The sequence below is a fragment of the Somniosus microcephalus genome, chromosome 28, assembly GCF_052327205.1.
Source record: "Somniosus microcephalus isolate GS21.2 chromosome 28, FLI_Smic_1.0, whole genome shotgun sequence".
NCBI lineage: Eukaryota > Metazoa > Chordata > Chondrichthyes > Squaliformes > Somniosidae > Somniosus > Somniosus microcephalus.
This window is the reverse complement of record NC_141014.1, coordinates 14,544,435-14,562,892: the sequence shown is the minus strand read 5'-3', so window position 1 is coordinate 14,562,892 and position 18,458 is coordinate 14,544,435. Positions and strand designations below refer to the sequence as shown.

The 18,458-nt window shown below is 47.6% G+C and overlaps 1 protein-coding gene across 1 annotated transcript in view; it reads right to left on the bottom strand.

The window, feature by feature from the left end:
• Nucleotides 1-18,458, bottom strand: part of LOC147098983 (uncharacterized) — a 411,709-nt gene that overhangs the window by 86,941 nt on the left and 306,310 nt on the right. Inside the window, exons 20-22 of the mRNA XM_085969501.1 lie at nucleotides 12,822-12,878; nucleotides 9,241-9,309; nucleotides 2,730-2,819 (exon numbers count right to left, since the gene is read on the bottom strand). Coding sequence (XP_085825627.1) covers nucleotides 2,730-2,819; nucleotides 9,241-9,309; nucleotides 12,822-12,878 — 216 coding nt within the window. The remainder of the gene's footprint in view (nucleotides 1-2,729; nucleotides 2,820-9,240; nucleotides 9,310-12,821; nucleotides 12,879-18,458) is intronic.

Here is an 18,458-nt window from a genome sequence, read left to right as displayed (position 1 = left end):
ATTGCTTTTTCTGGCCAATTTATATGCCCTCTCCTTGGACCTTATGCTATCCCTAATTTCCCTTGTTAGCCACGGTTGGGTCACCTTTTTTGTTTTATTTTTATGCCAAACTGGGATGAACAAATTCTGTAGTTCATCCATTCGGTCTTTGAATGTTTGCCATTGCCTATCCACCGTCAACCCTTTGAGTGCCATTCCCCAATCAATCCTACCCAACTCGCTCCTCAGACCATCGTAGTTTCCTTTATTTAAATTGAGGACCCTGGTCTCTGAGTCAACGACTTCATTCTCCATCTTAATGAAGAATTCAATCATATTATGATCGCTCCGACCCAAGGGGCCTCGTACAACAAGATTGCTAATTAATCCTTTCTCGTTACATGAGCAGGTTGGGCCTATACTCATTGGAGTTTAGAAGAATGAGAGGTGATCTTATTGAAACATGTAAGATTCCGAAGGGGTTTGACAGGGTGGATGCTGAGAGGATGTTTCCCTTCGTGGGTGAATCTAGAACTAGGGGGCACAGGGGTCGCCCATTTAAGACGGAGATGAGGAGGAATTTCTTTCAGAGGGTCGTGAATCTTTGGAATTCTTTACCCCAGAGAGCTGGGGAAGCTGAGTCATTGAATATATTCAAGGCGGAGATAGACAGATATTTGAGCAACAGGGAAGTCGAGGGTTATGGGGAGCGGGCAGGGAAGTAGAGTTGAGGCCAAGATCAGATCAGCCATGATCTCATTAAATGGCGAAGCAGGCTCGAGGGGCCAAATGGCCGACTCCTGCTCCTATTTCTTATGTTCTTATGTTCATTGCCCAGGTGATATATTCCCACACGCGTCTCATTTGTACCCCTTCTGCATCCATTAAAGGTCTGTGCTCCATTATCAGGCTCGAAGTACTTTATTACTGAAAGGTGCTTAACTTCACTAGTATTCAGCCATTCTCTTCTATAATGGGGCATTCCACAGGTGGCTGAAGGAAGATTGGGGGATTTGTCTTTTTCCGAGTGGCAGGCAGTGACTAGTGGGGTACCGCAGGGATCGGTCCTAGGACCCCAGCTATTCACAATATATATTAATGATCCAGACAAGGGAACTAGATGCAATATCCCCAAATTTGCAGACGACACAAAGCTAGGTGGGCGTGTGTGCTGTGAGGAGGATGCCGAGAAACTCCAGTATGATTTGGACAGGTTGGGTGATTGGGCAGAAGCATGGCAGATGCAATATAACGTGGATAAATGTGAGGTTATCCACTTTGGTGTCAAAAACAGGAAGGCAGATTATTATCTGAATGGCAATACAGGAAACTTTGGTTTATCCGGAGGTTATATGTCCGGAATACTCGATCTAACGGCAAAAATCAGGAGCCGTTTTCTATAAGTTTTTTTTAGTTCTCGTTGCTTTTTTTTTCCCAGTCAGGCACTGCAAGGTCTGTAGCTATAGCAACAGCTTCAGCTAGAGACGCTTGCAGCTGCAGCCGACTGTTTTGAAACTGTTGCTAAGCAACAGGGTTTGTTGATTCACACGGAGCTTTTCAGTTCTGTATGTTTCAACATTATGCTGGTATGTCCGGCACTTTTGATGGTACGGCACCAGCTCGGTCCCGTCAGTGCCGGATATCAGAAAGTTTCCTGTAGATTGGGAGAAGGGGAAGTGCAACGAGACCTGGGTGTCCTTGTGCACCAGTCGCTGAAGGTAAGCATGCAGGTGCAGCAGGCGGTTAAGAAGGCAAATGGTATGTTGGTCTTCATAGCGAGAGGATTCGAGTACAAGAACAAGGATGTCTTGCTGCAGTTGTACAGGGCCTTGGTGAGACCACACCTTGAGTATTGTGTGCAGTTTTGGTCGCCTTATCTGAGGAAGGATATTCTTGCCATGGAAGGAGTTCAGCGAAGATTCACCAGGCTGATACCTGGGATGGCAGGAATGACGTATGAGGAGAGATTGGGTCGATTGGGCTTGCACTCGCTGGAGTTTAGAAGAATGAGAGGGGATCTCATTGAAACTTATAAAATTCTGGCTGGACTGGACAGACTAGATGCAGGGAGGATGTTCCCGATGGTCGGGGAGTCCAGAACCAGGGGTCACAGTCTAAGGATAAGGGGTAGGCCTTTTAGGACTGAGATGAGGAGGAATTTCTTCACCCAGAGAGTGGTGAACCTGTGGAATTCTCTACCACAGAAGGCAGTAGAGGCCAATTCATTAAATATATTCAAGAAGGAGTTGGATATATTTCTTAAGGCTAAAGGGATCAAGGGGTATGGGGAGAAAGCAGGGACCGGGTACTGAACTTGGATGATCAGCCATGATCGCATTGAATGGCGGAGCAGGCTCACGGGGCCAAATGGCCTACTCCTGCTCCTATCTTCTATGTTTCTATGTAAGTGGTTTGACAGTGGCTGGAGAAATGTTATTATTACCGGTTAGATTGGAATCAACTGACAAGGCGGAGATAGACAGATTTTTGAGCAACAGGGGAGTCAAGGGTTATGGGGAGAGAGCGGGAAAGTGGAGTTGAGGCCAAAATCGGATCAGCCATGATCTCATTAAATGGCGGAGCAGGCTCGAGGGGCCGAATGGTCTGCTCCTGTCCTATTTCTTATGTTCTTATGTTCACTCAGCTCCAAGGAAATTCCGGGCCAGGAACTTTGGCCTCAGGTTGAATGAACTCACCGAACTGTGGAAAACCCCAACTACGCACTGAGAAGCAGAGGAGGGCCGACTCACGTGGATCTGGAATCCATAGTTCCGTTGCACCTGGTACTCGGTTACATCGTTACAGCTTCTTAAGTCGATCTCTCCATCCAGGTCATCAGCCTGAGAGGACAGGAGGAAAAATTAGACCAAATATTCAACTCCAGAGGCTGTGGTAGAACACAGTTTGAGGACAAGGCCTTTTAACTTTATCCACTTGGCTACAAGTCCAACACAAGACAAGCGAACCACATGCATTTTTCCTTTGCTTTGTAACATGCAGGGTCAAATCCCCGGCATGAACTGGCAATATGGCTCAACACAATTCTACAGCCTTAGCACTGTAACCCTTCCTACCACATTGGGCACAAATATTTGAGCTTTACTCTCCCCCAACGAAACGCCTTTACCTTAACCTCCATATGGTCAGTGCCACAGGAGTATGACATTTCCTATAGCCTCGTGACCTCTCTGAATGGTAACTGTCAGTTGCTAAGTAATTGGTAGCTTCATGGTGTCCACTAGAAAATGGCCAAAGCTACTGGGGGAGAAATTGGGTGGAGCCGCAAACGGGGCGCCAAGCTCGCCTGGGCGCCAGATTTAGCGCTGCGATCGGAGCAGCAGCGATCGCCGGAAATTCAGCTTGAGCGCCGCAAGAGGGACACGGGGCGAGGCTCGAGGCGCTCCGCGTCCCTCTTAGGGCGCTGAAACTGAATATCGCAGCACAACGTGCCGCAGCGCCACACGCTGCGGCACGGCGCGCTGCGGTACTGCAGGCCTTCCTCCCATTCTTAAGGGGGAGGGGCCTGCACCAGCGCGATGAGCGATCGCGAGTGCCGGCAAAAGAGCCCGGCACCGAGGAGAAGTGCCGGGCTCTCGGAAAACAGCCGGCAATGCCGCGGGGGCAGAACAGGAGGCCGGGGATGGAGTAGCTGGCAGGCGGCCGCCGAAAAAAACGGCCGCCCCGCACCTCCACCTTAATTTGCGCCACTGCCGCCACAGGTAGGCCCCGTGAACCGGGCGCGATTAGCGAGCGGCGCTACAGAGGCGGTCGCTGCCAAATATCGCGATCGGGGCGGTAGCGGGGCGCTGCGCACACCGATGACGTCATCGATGGCGGCACAGCGCAACAGGCTAACGCCGCCATTAGCGCCCCAGCTAAATATCGCGGGAGGCGTGGCCAGTGGCGCTAAAGCCACTGAGTGTCCTCTTTAGGCGCTAACTGGTGGCGCAGCCCACCGAATTTCTCCCCCACTATGTTTTAGTTAGAATCTTCGTAGCCAGCAGAGAGGGGCTTTCCATTCCACCCATCTGCATTTGAACCCCTTGCCCGCTGAGATGAAAAGACAATGGGGGAGAAATTCGGTATCGCACCGTTTGGGGCGCCATTAGCGGGCGTGCGCAAAGTTTAGTGCCTGGTGCTAATTATCGCCTCCGATGGCAAACTTGGCTTTTATCGCCCCTGGAGGTGATTGGAGCGCTAAATCAGGCGCTTCACACCTGTCTTAAGGCACAAAGGCCGAGGCGCTACCTCACAGCGCTGGCGAAGCTCATGTGATGTCAGTCAGCAATGGAACATAGACACACTGGTGCCGGCCAGTTCTTAAAGGGGAGTTCTGACGAATGGTCATCGACCTGAAACGTTAACTCTGTTTCTCTCTTCACAGATGCTGCCTGACCTGCTGAGTTTCTCCTGCATTTTCTGTTTTTATCTTAAAGGGGAGGGTCGATCTTGCTCTCCATCCACACCCTGCTCATTGCAGCCTTGAATCTCGGCCTGAATCTCGGTCTGGAGAGACCTGTACATCAAATCTGCTGGAAAGATCAATGGAGAGGCCCAGGGAAAGAGCTCAGAGTGCAGCCCCCATAGTCTCTTCTAAATCGATACAAGGAAGGGCAAATCAAAATCAACCTGCAAAGTGCTGCTCAGTACCCAAAACTCCTTCACACAGCGTTGAATCTCTCCAGAAGTCTCTCTCTCTCTCTCTGACTGTGTGGTGCAAAAATATCACCGACAAAAAAAGGCAGGAAGCGGTCGCCTTTAAATAGCGCTCCCCTAGTCCCTTTCTGACAGCAAAACGCTCCCCTCAACCTGTCGTTGCTAGCGGCAGGCGGTAAGGCAGGGGGTGCCATTCAATTTATGGTCCGGGGCGCTACGCACTTGACTGACGTCACAATCTGCCGGCGCAGGAGATCGTGGCGGTGGTGTTTAGCGCCACCGCAAAATGTCTAGTTAATTTCACGAGCAGCGCAAACATCGCTGCGCCCGGGCGCTAGTTGCTTTGCGCCCCATTAGTGCCCTCTTAAGGCGTTAACGGGAGGCACAAACAACTGAATCTTTCCCCCAATGAACTTAATCCACTACACCGCCAACCCATTATCAATTCCTACTACATATGCCCATCCTAATTAGCCCTAACCTTCCCTCTTTGACATGTATGAGTTGCCACTGTGTACTGGGCGGGGTTGCAGTTCATGGTTTGCCAAAACAGCAGGAGCTACAACAGACTGGTGAGCTTAAAGAAGTAAAAGGTAATCAAAGTGTGACGTCACCAGAAAGCAGGTAAGTGACTGGTTGGTATTTCTATATTTCTCACTTTTTTCCCAAACTTGGGCATCTAAATTTAAGTGCCTTGGTGTAGATTAAAAGATATATGTGTTCCAAATTTTAAAACTAATTAATTGAGATGGGAGACCAGGTAATGTGTTGTTGTTGCATGTGGGAGCTGGTGGACACCATTGAGGTCCAGGGCGACCACATCTGCAGCAAATATTGGCGGCTCGAGGAACTTCGGCTCAGAGTTGATGAGCTGGAGTCCGAGCTTCAGACACTGCGACACATTAGGGAGGGGGAGCGTTACCTGGACACTAAGTTCCAGGAGGCAGTCACACCCACTAGAGTAATCACTTCCAATTTGGCCCATGGTCAGGGACAGGAGGGTGTGACTACAAGCAAGGCAGGTATTGGGATCTAGGAGGTAGTGATGGAGGAGCCTCAGCCCTTGGCCTTGTCCAACAGGTACGAGATTCTTGCTCCCTGTGTGGACGAGGGCAGGGGCTGCAGGGAGGATGAGCAATCTGACCACAGCACCGTGGTACAGGGAGCCATTCAAGTGGGGGGAGTAAAAAGAAATGTTGTAGTGATAGGGGACAGTATAGTTAGGAGGATAGACACTGTTCACTGCAGCCGAGAGCATGAGTCTCGAAGGCTGTGTTGCCTGCCTGCCAGGGTTAAGAACATCTCCTCTGGGCTGGAGAGAAACTTGGAGTGGGAGGGGGAGGATCCAGTCGTCATGGTCCACATAGGTACCAATGACATAGGTAGGATAAAGAAAGAGGTTCTGCTAAGAGAGTATGAGCAGCTAGAGGCTAAATTAAAAAGCAGAACCACAAAGGTAATAATCTCTGGATTACTACCTGAGCCATGAGCGAATTTGCATAGGGTAAGTAAGATCAGAGAAATGAACGAGTGGCTGGGGCTAGAGTCCTGGCGAATTGAATAACTAGGGCTGTAGAGAGGGCTTTAAACTAAATAGTGAGGGGGAGGATCCAGGTGAGCGGGAATTTAAAAAGTCAATGAGAAATGAGAAAGCAATAGAGCAGGATAGAGATGGGGGAAATAATAACCAGAGTGTGACAGGAAGGGACAGAATGTTTAAAAATAAGAGTGCAACAGAAAATGGGGCCAAAACAAGGAGAAATGGTAAAAAGACAAAGTTAAAAGCTCTATATCTGAATGCATGCAGCATTCGTAACAAGATAGATGAGTTGACGGCACAAATAGATACAAATGGGTATGATCTGATCGCCATTACAGAGATGTGGTTGCAAGGTGACCAGGGCTGGGAACTGAATATTCCAGGGTATTTGACAATTCAGAAGGATAGACAGAAAGAAAAGGGAGGTGGGGTGGCTTTGTTGGTAAAGGATGGGCTCAGTGCAGTGGTGAGAAGTGATATTGGCTCAGAAGATCAAGATGTAGAATCGGTTTGGGTGGAGATAAGAAATAATAAAGGGAAAAAGTCTCTGGTGGGTGCAGTCTACAGGCCCCCGAACAGTAGCAATACTGTTGGACAGAGTATAAATCAACAAATAATGGAGGCCTGTAAAAAAGGTACGGTAATAATCATGGGTGATTTTAATCTCCATATTGATTGGACAAATCAAATTGGCCATGGCAGCCTTGAGGAGGAGTTCATAGAGTGCATCCGGGATGGTTTCCTAGAACAGTATGTAATGGAACCAACCAGGGAGCAGGCTATCTTGGATCTGGTACTGTGTAATGAGACAGAATTAATAAACGATCTCATAGTAAAGGATCCTCTAGGAAAGAGTGATCATAGCGTGGTTGAATTTCAAATTCAGTTGGAGGGTGAGAAAGTTGTATCTCAAACCAGTGTCCTGATCTTAAACAAAGGCAATTACAGTGGCATGAGGGTAGAACTGGATAAAGTGGACTGGAAAAATAAATTAAAGGGTAAGACAGTTGAAATGTAGTGGCGGACATTTAAGGAGATATTTCATAACTCTCAACAAAAATATATTCCAGTGAGAAAGAAAGATTTTAAGAGAAGGGAGCACCATCCGTGGCTAACTAAGGAAGTAAAGGATGGTATCAAATTGAAAACGAAGGCATACAATGTTGCCAAGATTGGTGGGAGACCAGCAAAGGATGACTTAAAAAATAATAAAGAGAGAGATTAATTATGAGAGTAAATGGCAAAAAACATTAAAACAGATAGTAAGAGCTTCTACAGGTATATAAAAAGGAAGAGGGTAGCTAAAGTAAACGTTGGTCCCTTAGAGGATGAGACTGGGGAATTAATAATGGGGAATGGGGAAATGGCAGAGACTCTGAACAAATATTTTGTATCAGTCTTCACGGTAGAAGACACTAACAACATCCCAATAATGGATAATCAAGGGGCCACAGGGAGGGGGGAACTAAAGACAATCACTATCACTAAGGAAATAGTACTTGGTAAAATAATGGGACTAAAAGATGACAAGTCCCCGGGCCAGATGGCCTGCATCCCAGGGTCTTAAAAGAAGTGGCTGCAGAGATAGTGGATGCATTGGTTGCAATATACCAAAATTCCCTGGACTCTGGAGAGGCCCCAGCGGATTGGAAAACCGCAAATGTAACACCCCTATTTAAGAAAGGAAGGAGGCAGAAAGCAGGAAACTATGGACCAGTTAGCCTAACATCTGTCATTGGGAAAATTCTGGAGTCCTTCATTAAGGAAGCAGTAGCAGGGCATTTGGAAAATCATAATGCAGTCAAGCAGAGTCAGCATGGTTTTATGAAAGGGAAATCATGTTTAACAAGTGGATGTGGTGTATTTGGATTTCCAGAAGGCATTCGATAAGGTGCCACATAAAAGGTTACTGCATAAGATAAGAGCTCACGGAATTGGGGGTAATATATTAGCATGGATAGAGAATTGGCTAACTAACAGAAAGCAGAGTCGGGATAAATGGGTCATTTTCCGGTTAGCAAACGGTAACTAGTGGGGTGCCACAGGGATCGGTGCTGGGGCCTCAACTATTTACAATCTACATTAATGACTTGGATGAAGGGGCCGAGTGTAATGTAGCCAAGTTTGCAGATGATACAAAGATGGGTGGGAAAGCAAGTTGTGCAGAGGACTCAAAGAATCTGCAAAGGGATATAGAGAGGCTAAGTGAGTGGGCAAACATTTGGCAGATGGAGTATAATGTGGGAAAGTGTGAGGTTATACACTTTGACAGGAAAAATAAAAAAGCAAATTATTTAAATGGAGAGAGATTACAAAATGCTACAGTTCAGAGGGACCTGGGGGTCCTTGTGCATGAAACACAAAAAGTTAGCATGCAGGTACAGCAAGTAATCAAAAAGGCAAATAGAATGTTGGCCTTTATTTCAAGGGGGTTGGAGTATAAAAGCAGGGAAGTTCTGCTACAACTGTACAGGGTATTGATGAGACCACACCTTGAGTACTGCGTACAGTTTTGGTCTCCTTATTTAAGGAAGGATATACTTGCATTGGAGGCAGTTCAGGGACGATTCACTAGGTTGATTCCAGAGATGAGGGGTTTGACTTATGAGGAAAGGTTGAGCAGGTTGGGCCTATACTCACTGGAATTTAGAAGGATGAGAGGTGATCTTATTGAAACATATAAGATACTGAGGGAGCTCGACAAGGTAGATGCAGAGAGGATGTTTCCCCTCGTGGGGAAATCTAGAACGCGGGGCACAGTTTCAGGATAAAGGGTCGCCCTTTTAGAACTGAGATGAGGAGGAATTTCTTCTCTGAGGGTCGTAAATCTGTGGAATTCTCTGCCCCAGAGAGCCGTGGAGGCTGGGTCATTAAATACATTTAAGGTGGAGATAGACACATTTTTTCAAGATAAGGGAGTGAAGGGTTATGGGGAGCGGGCGGGGAAGTGGCTTTGAGCCCAAGATCAGCCATGATCTTATTGAATGGTGGAGCAGGCTCGAAGGGCCAAGTGGCCTATTCCTGCTCCTATTTCTTATGTTCTTATTTCTTATTAAAATACTTACCTCTTCCGCTGTGAAGTCTCTGTAATATCTCAGGCTGGAGTCTGTCAGAACAAACCAGTGTTTCTTCCACTGAAAGAGGAGAATAATCATATGCTTACCTTACACAGAATTTACAGCACAGAAACAGGCCATTCGGCCCAGCTGGTCCATGCTCCACATGAGCCTCCTCCCACCCTACTTCATCTCACCCTATCAACAAAACCGTGGAATAATTGATTGAATGCACAGTGCTCGAGGCAATACAATATTCGGACTTCCAACAATAAATGTAAGAGAGCTTGATACTGAACACAAGTCACTAGGTTAAAGGCGCCATATAAATGGCACTTGTTGTTGTTGAGTATATTGGACTTTATTAGGATTACACATTGGAAACAAAATTTGTTTTGTGGGCAGCACTCTCGCCTCTAAGTCAGAAGGTCGTGGGTTCAAGTCCCACTTCAGAGACTTGAGCACAAAAATCTAGGCTGACACTCCAGTGCAGGGCCTTGGTGAGACCACACCTTGAGTATTGTGTGCAGTTTTGGTCGCCTTATCTGAGGAAGGATGTTCTTGCCATGGAGGGAGTGCAGCGAAGATTCACCAGACTGATACCTGGGATGGCAGGAATGACGTATGAGGAGAGATTGGGTCGATTGGGCTTATACTCGCTGGAGTTTAAAAGAATGAGGGGGGATCTCATTGAAACTTATAAAATTCTCATTGAAACTTATAAAATTCTAACAGGACTGGACAGACTAGATGCAGGAAGGATGTTCCCGATGGTCGGGGAGTCCAGAACCAGGGGTCACAGTCTAAGGATAAGGGGTAAGCCATTTAGGACAGAGATGAGGAGGAATTTCTTCACCCAGAGAGTGGTGAACCTGTGGAATTCTCTACCACAGAAGGCAGTTGAGGCCAATTCATTAAATATATTCGAGAAGGAGTTGGATATATTTCTTAAGGCTAAGGGGAGCAAGGGATATGGGGAGAAAGCAGGGACCGGGTACTGAATTTGGATGATCAGCCATGATCTCATTAAATGGCGGAGCAGGTTCGAGGGGCCGAATGGCCTACTCCTGCTCCTATCTTCTATGTTTCTATGTCTATGTTAAGTACTAAGGGAGTGAGATGTTAAACCAAGGCTTCATCTGCTCTCCCAGGTTAACGTAAAAGATCCCGCGGCACTCTTTCGAGGCAGAGTAGGGGAGTTCTCCCCGGTGTTCTGGCCAATATTTATCCCTCAATTAACATCACTAAAACAGATTATCTGGTCATTATCACATTGCTGTTTGTGGGAGCTTGCTGTGCGCAAATTGGCTGCCGCATTTCCCACATTACAACAGTGACTACACTTCAAAAGTACTTCATTGGCTGTAAAGCGCTTTGGGACATCCTGAGGTGGTGAAAGGCGCTACAGAAATGCAAGTCTTTCTTTCTTTAAATGCGGCTACCTACTGCAGAGGAGGACAGATCCTGCAAAACGATAGCTCGAGTTTAGCAAGTGAATAGTGGAGCCATACAGACACACACACACCTGGAAGGTCACAAGTTCAGTCCACAGCCTGTGCCTGGCCATGTCAATTGGACTCAGCACCCCTAGTTTAAGGAAGGGGGAAACTCATCCAGGAATCGTGCTCCCGATTGCTGTCCAACGATCCCCACTGGAATTGTGCAGATGTAGGCTGGATAGGGTTTGGCTGTGATGCTCTTTGTAATCAAATAGAAGGCTGGTATTGAATACTTCAGGGCATGAGGGACATTGGTGGAGGGGCAAAAGGTAAAGTGGCCTTGGGGAGGCCCAATGGTGGTAGCAGGAGCTCTCAGCATGGTGTTTTAGACATTTTAGCCTCGCTTGTCTACGCTTTTGGATGGACTGCTGTGTAGCTCCAAAGCGCTCCATCTCAGCATGGTTTGAATCATAGAATGATACAGTTAAGGAGGCCATTCAGCCCATCATTCCTCTGCCAGCTCATTGAAAGAGCTCTCCAATTAGTCTCATGCCACCGTTCTCTCCCCCATAGCCCAGCAATTTTTTTCCCTTCAAGTACATATCAATTCCCTTTTGAAAGTTACTATTAAATCTGCTTCCACCGCCCGTTCAGGCAGTGTGTTCCAGATCATAACAACACACTGTGTAAAAAAAATTTCCTCATGTTGTCACTAGTTCATTTGCCAATCACCGTACATCTGAGTCCTCTGGTTACCGACCCTTATGCCACTGGAAACAGATTCTCCTTATTTACTCTATCAATACCATTCATGATTTTGAACGCCTGTCATATCTCCTCTTAACCTTCTCTGCTCTAAGGAGAACAACCCCAGCTTCACCAGTCTATCCACATAACCGAAGTCCCTCATCCCTGGTACTATTCTAATCAATCTTTTCTGCACCCTCTCCAAGTCTTGAATCCTTCCTAAAGTGTGGTGCCCAGAATTGTGGGGCAGGGGTGAGGGCAGAAGTGCAGGAGATAGAACGGATACGGTCGTGGGCCGTGTCAACCACGGTAGGAGGGGAATCCTCGGTTGAGGAAAAAGGAAGATGTGTCGGAAGCACTGGTGTGGAAGGTGGCATCATCGGAGCAGATGCGGCAGAGACGGAGAAACCCCATTCCCACTCAGACCTCACTGTCCTTGGCCTCTTGCATTGTTCCACGGAAACCCAGCGTAAGCTCGAGGAACAGCACCTCATCCTCCGATTAGGCACTTTACAGCCTTCCGGACTCAATATCGAGTTCAACAATTTCAGATCATAACCTCGGCCCCTATTACATTTTTATATATATTTTTTATCCACACCTTTGTTTTGTGCCCTTCCCCCTTTTTTTCTCTCCCACATGGCAGCTGTCTCTCATTCTGCCAGTGCATTTCACACCTAATCTAGAGCCGTCTTTTGTCTCTCCACTAGTCCTACCACCATCTCGTCTGGTTTTGAATACCTCTTAATGTCTCTTCACTTCTCTTTTGTTCTTTCACCCCCATTTCCCAGCCCCCAAACTGGCCTTTTAATCTGTTTCATTTCCTGTGCTTCTTCAGTCTTGACGAAGGGTTTCGACCTGAAACGTTGACTCTATTTCTCTCTCCACGGCTGTTGCCTGCCCTGCTGAGTTTTTCCAGCATTTTCTGTTGTTATTCCTTGCTTTTATACTCTATTGCTCTATTAATAAAGCCGAGGATCTCATATGCTTTTTGAAACAGCCTTCTCAACATGTCCTGCCAGCTTCAAAGGTTTGAGTGCAATATCTAAGTTGAATGCAAATCAATGTCAATATGTGAGCCAGATCCAGGCCAATGTTCACTTCCAAACCAAATCCTGTTCCGTGCTGTTTTCTGAGCCAGATCCAAGTTTGTGTTATTAACCGAGCCAAATCCCGGTCAGTGTCACAATCTGAACCAATTACTGATTAGTGTCAACATTTGAGCCAAACCGAAGTCCATGGTAATATCGGAGCCAGATCCATGTCAACAACTGATGCTGCTGGCAACAGAATGCTGGACTGGGAGGCAAAAAGACGGGGGACTAACACTCTTTTGTGGAAAATTGCAGGAAATGATTTTTCAGTAGTAAGTACGATAGGGCTACTTTGTTGATGGACACCTACCTCACCTCGGTCATCTAGTATGGACATCCAGCCCTTCTTGAAATTCAGGAGATCTGGCTGAAGGTGAAAAAACAAAGAGAAGGATGATCTACACCATACTCAACTAAATGGAAACATGTGCGTAATCTTACCAAGTAATCCAACAATCTCTTTATAACACTGTATGATTTATTTCTATAATCAAAGACTTACCGTAACATTTAGTTATTCATAGAATCATACAGCATGGAAGGAGGCCGTTCGGCCCATCGAGCCTGTACCGGCTCTTTGAAAGAGCGATCCAATTTCTCCCACTCCCCTGCTCTTTGCCCACAGCCCTTCAAAATTTTCATTTTTAACTATATATCCAATTCCCTTTTGAAAGTTACTACTGAATCTGCTTCGATCACGTTTTCAGGCAGCGCATTCCAGATCATAACTCGCTGAGTAAAAATATTTCTCCTTATCTCCCCCTGGCTTTTTTGCCGATTAACTTAAATCGGTCTCCTCTGGTTACCGGCCCTCCTGCCAGAGGAAGCAGTTTCACAGAATCACACAGAAACCCCACAGTGCAGATAGAGGCCATTTTGGCCCATCGAGCCTGCACCGACACATATCCCACCCTATCCCCGTAACCCCACGTATTTAATCCCCCTAACACTAAGGGTCAATTTATCATAGCCAATCAACCTAACCCGCACATCTTTGGACTGTGGGAGGAAACCGGAGCACCCGGAGGAAACCCACGCAAACACGGGGAGAATGTGCAAACTCCACACAGACAGTCACCCGAGGCCGGATTCGAACCCGGGTCCCTGGCGCTGTGAGGCAACAGTGCTAACCACTATGCCACTGTGCTTCTCCTCATTTACTCTATCAAAACCCCTTCATAAATTTTAACACCTTTATTAAATCTCCCCTTAACCTTGTGTTAAGTTGTGCTTTTGGCAGGTTAAGCACTAAAGTGAAATCCATGGGCCTGAAATTCCTGAGAGAGCGATGAGTGGGCAGATGGCAAAATTTGGTGATGAACCTGGTTCTGATTCTGGTCTAGGCAAGACCGACCGCCATTTCTGGTTGGGAGGGCTCATTAGCTCCTCCGCCCAACCCCCCCCCCCTCTCGTTACACCAAGCGGGTTCCCAGGACAGCTCGGGAACTTCACATAATCTCTCGCCCCTTGTAAGGCCTCAACGCCAACTGAAAGCTGCCGTGAATTCCATCGAGGCCCTTGGAAAGGTCCTCCAACTTGCCGGGCCCAAGGTAACTGATCGCAGAGCCACCCGATTAATGACTTTTTATTTCAGCCTGCGAGGGGCTGTGGGCGGGGGGGTCCCTCTGTCCAGTGGAGGGGTTGTGGGACACTCCACTCTCCACCTGGTCGGCCCCTGGGGTTTGGGGCGGGGGGGGGGGGGTTCTGTCTCCTTCTGCATTCCGGATATGGGAATTTTGGGGCCCATTTCAGTTTCCCGGCCAATGCGCTCGGACCATTGTCCCATTATTCTCACTTTACTTCCAGGTATGTGAAGGTTCAGGAATGGCCTCACAGAACCTGGCTGTATGTTACCTCAGTGCTGACTTTAGTAAGTGTTATGCTGCCGTACAAAATAATCACAAAGCACATACTGTGTATGGTTTTTTTTCCCCAGGCTTTCAGTCGGCGCATAAAGATAGGGATGTGAAATTTTCACCCTGGGGTAAAAGTTTCCACCTCAGTAACAAGGTATCTTACTCACCATCAGCATGCAGAAGGCGCAGCTGCATTTCCTGCGAGTTTCTACGGAGTGTGGATAGATGCCCCTTGGCAATGTTTTTTTTAAAAATTCATTCATGGGATGTGGGCGTCGCCGGCAAGGCCAGCATTGACGGCCCATCCCTAATCGCCATAGAGTCATAGGGGGAAAAATTCAGTTGTTTGCGCCTCCCGTTAGCGCCTTAAGAGGGCGCCAATTGGGGCGCAAAGCAACTAGCGCCCGGGCGTGGCGATGTTTGCGCCGCTCGCGACGATGTTTGCGCCGCTCGCGAAATTAATTAAGACATTTTGCGGCGATGCTAAACACTACCGCCACGATCTCCTGCGCCGGCAGATTGTGACGTCAGTCGAGTGCGCAACGCCTCGTTAGCGCTCCGGACCGGATATTGAGTGGCGCCCCCTGCCTTACCGCCTGCCGCTAGCAACGACAGGTTGAGGGGAGCGTTTTGCTGTCAGAAAGGGACTGGGGGAGCGCTATTTAAAGGCGACCGCTTCCTGCCTTTTTTTGTCGGTGACATTTTTGCACCACGCATTCTGAGAGAGAGAGAGAGAGAGACTTCTGGAGAGATTCAACGCTGTGTGAAGGAGTTTTGAGTACTGAGCAGCACTTTGCAGGTTTATTTGGATTTGCCCTTCCTTGCTTCGCCAGCGCTGAGGTAGCGCCTCGCTCCTCGGCCTTTGCGCCTTAAGACAGGTGTGAAGCGCCTGATTTAGCGCTCCAATCACCTCCAGGGGGCGATAAAAGCCAAGTTTACTGTCGGAGGTGATAATTAGCGCCAGGCGCTAAACTTTGCGCACTGCCAATAATGGCGCCCCAAATGGGGCGATACCGAATTTTTCCCCCATAGAGTTATACAGCACAGAAAGAGGCCCTTCGGCCCATCGTGTCCGCGCCGGCCATCAAGCCCTGTCTATTCTAATCCCATTTTCCAGCACTTGGTCCGTAGCCTTGTATGCTATGGCGTTTCAAGTGCTCATCTAAATGCTTCTTGAATGTTGAGGGTTCCTGCCTCTACCACCCTTTCAGGCAGTGAGTTCCAGATTCCAACCACCCTCTGGGTGAAAAAGTTTTTCCTCAAATCCCCTCTAAACCTCCTGCCCCTTGCCTTGAAACTATGCCCCCTGGTTATTGACCCCTCTACTAAGGGGAAAAGTTCCTTTCTATCTACCCTATCTATGCCCCTCATAATTTTGTACACCTCAATCAGGTCCCCCCTCAGCCTTCTCTGCTCCAAGGAAAACAACCCCAGCCTGTCCAGTCTCTCTTCAAAGCTGAAGCACTCCAGCCCAGGTAACATCCTGGTGAATCTCCTCTGCACCCTCTCCAATGCAATCAGATCCTTCCTATAGTGTGGCGACCAGAACTGCACACAGTCTTCCAGCTGTGGCCTAACTAGCATTTTGTACAGCTCCATCATAACCTCCCTGCTCTTATATTCTATGCCTCGGCTAATGAAGGCAAGTATCCCATATGCCTTTTTAACCACCTTATCTACCTGTCCTGCTGCCTTCAGGGATCTATGTACATGCACACCAAGGTCCCTCTGATCCTCTGTCCTTCCTAGGGTCCTACCATTTATTGTGTATTCCCTTGCCTTGTTAGTCCTCCCAAAATGCATCACCTCACACTTTTCAGGGTTAAATTCCATTTGCCACTCTTCTGCCCATCTGACCAACCCGTCTATATCGTCCTGTAGCCTGAGGCTTCCCTCCTCGTTATTTACCACTCCACCAATTTTCATGTCATCTGCAAACTTACTGATCATACCTCCTACCTCCTCGGGAAGGTGGTGGTGAGCTGCTTCCTTGAATACAACTGAGTGGCTCGCTAGGCCGTTTCAGAGGGCGGTTAAGAGTCAACCACATTGCTGTGGGTCTGGAGTCACATATAGGCCAGACCGGGTAAGGACAGCAGATTTCCTTCCCTAAAGGACATTAGTGAACCAGATGGGTTTTTACAGTCACGATTACTGGTACCAGCGTTTTTTTTTAAATTCCAGACTTATTTAATTATTTTAAATTTAAATTTCCCAGCTGCCGTGGTGGGATATGAACTCATTTTTCTGGATCACTAGTCCAGTAGGATAGCCACGCTGCTTCCATAACCCCATGGCAATGGGTGAAGTATATCGTCATTTGCACCATTCAGACATCTCTCTCCAATTAGGTTACAGATTCTGTCCTTACAAACTTTGGATTGTGCTTGTAGAGTACTTTGTCACGTGCTTATAGCAATAGATCTGTCACTGGTAGTGCCAGAGGTGGGACCAATCTGAGATGATAAACTACAAGAGCTGGCACAACACTAAAGGGTATATGTATAACTTTCCAGTACGCTAACACCTAGTGACAAAACCGCTACACCCCTTCCTCCATCCACCACCCCCTCAGCCGATACAACAGAATACTCAAACTCACCAAGATTCCCTCGGCAGCACCTCCCATACCTGCGACCTCCGCCACCTAGAAGGACAAGGGTAGCAGGTGCATGGGAACGCCATCACCAAAAAGTTCCCCTTCAAAGTCACACACCATCCCGACATGGACATATATCGGCCGTTCCTTCATCGTGGCTGGGTCACAATCCTGGAACTCCCTCCCTAACAGCACTGTGGGAGCACCTTCACCACACGGACTGCAGCGGTTCAAGGAGAAGGCTCACCACCACCTTCTCAAGGGCATCTGGGGATGGGCAATAAATGCTGGCCTTGCAAACGACGCCCACATCCCAAGAATGAAGTTAAAAAACTCTCAAGCTGTGAGAACATGACCTACAAAGGACAGGTTTCAAACAGTGAGTGGGGAAAAAAGGCTCATTAACTGGGTATTACAGGAAACTCTTTATTATCCGGCACCGACGGGACCGGCGTGGTGCCGGTTTATCAAAAAGTCCGGATTACAGAGAGGTATAGTAAAAGGTACGAGAGCTCCGTACACAGCAACAAATCCAGGCTTCCCTGTTGCTTAGCAACAAGCGCAGGAACCCCGGCCACAGACCAAGCGTCCCTGTTGCTTAGCAACAAGCGCAGGAACCCCGATTACACAGCCACAGATCCAGGAACGGCCACTAATATGAAGTAAAACTTACCTGAACCTACTCCTGAATTTTGCCGGTTAACAGAGATTTCCGGTTATTTTAGGTGCTGGTAAATCGAGAGTTTCCTGTAAATGTACCAGGATCATCTAATAAAATTATGTTGGTTGAATTTTAGCAGTTTCCAAATGACTGTTCCCGGTTTTATCAAAGACTTGAGAGATGTTAATGGCAGACTACTTGGCTGCCACCATGTTTGGTTGCTATCAGCAACAACTTCTGTAAAAGGGCCAGGATTCCTTATCCTTCACCTCCCCACTCCCAACTCTTTTACCTGGGAGTAAGAGTCTCGTTACAGATTCACAAATCACTAAAAGTAGCGACGCAGGTTAATAAGGCCACTGAAAAAAAAACAAAGCACTGGGGTTCATTGCTAGAGGGATAGAATTGAAAAGCAGAGAAGTTTTGTTAAACTTGTATCGAACCTTGGTTGGACCACACTTGGAGTACTGTGGACAGTTCTAGTGTCCATGTTATAGAGGCACTGGAGAAGGTGCAAAAAGGATTTACAGGAAACTTTCGATTAACCGGCCCCTAAATAACCGGAAATGTCAGTTAACCGGCAAAATTCAGGAGTCGGTTTCAGGTAAGTTTTATAACTTTTATTACTTGCACAGCAACAAATGGAGGAAGGCAAGGGTTTGGCTGCAGCTGTTGCTAAGCTACAGAGACGCTTGCAACTTGTGGACGTTTTTCTGAAGCTGTTGCTAAGCAACAGGGTTTGTTGCTTTATACGGACCTCTGAGCTCCGTATAGCATTCAGTTATCCGGAATTGTTGCTGAACCGGCACCACGTCGGTCCCGTCCGAGCCG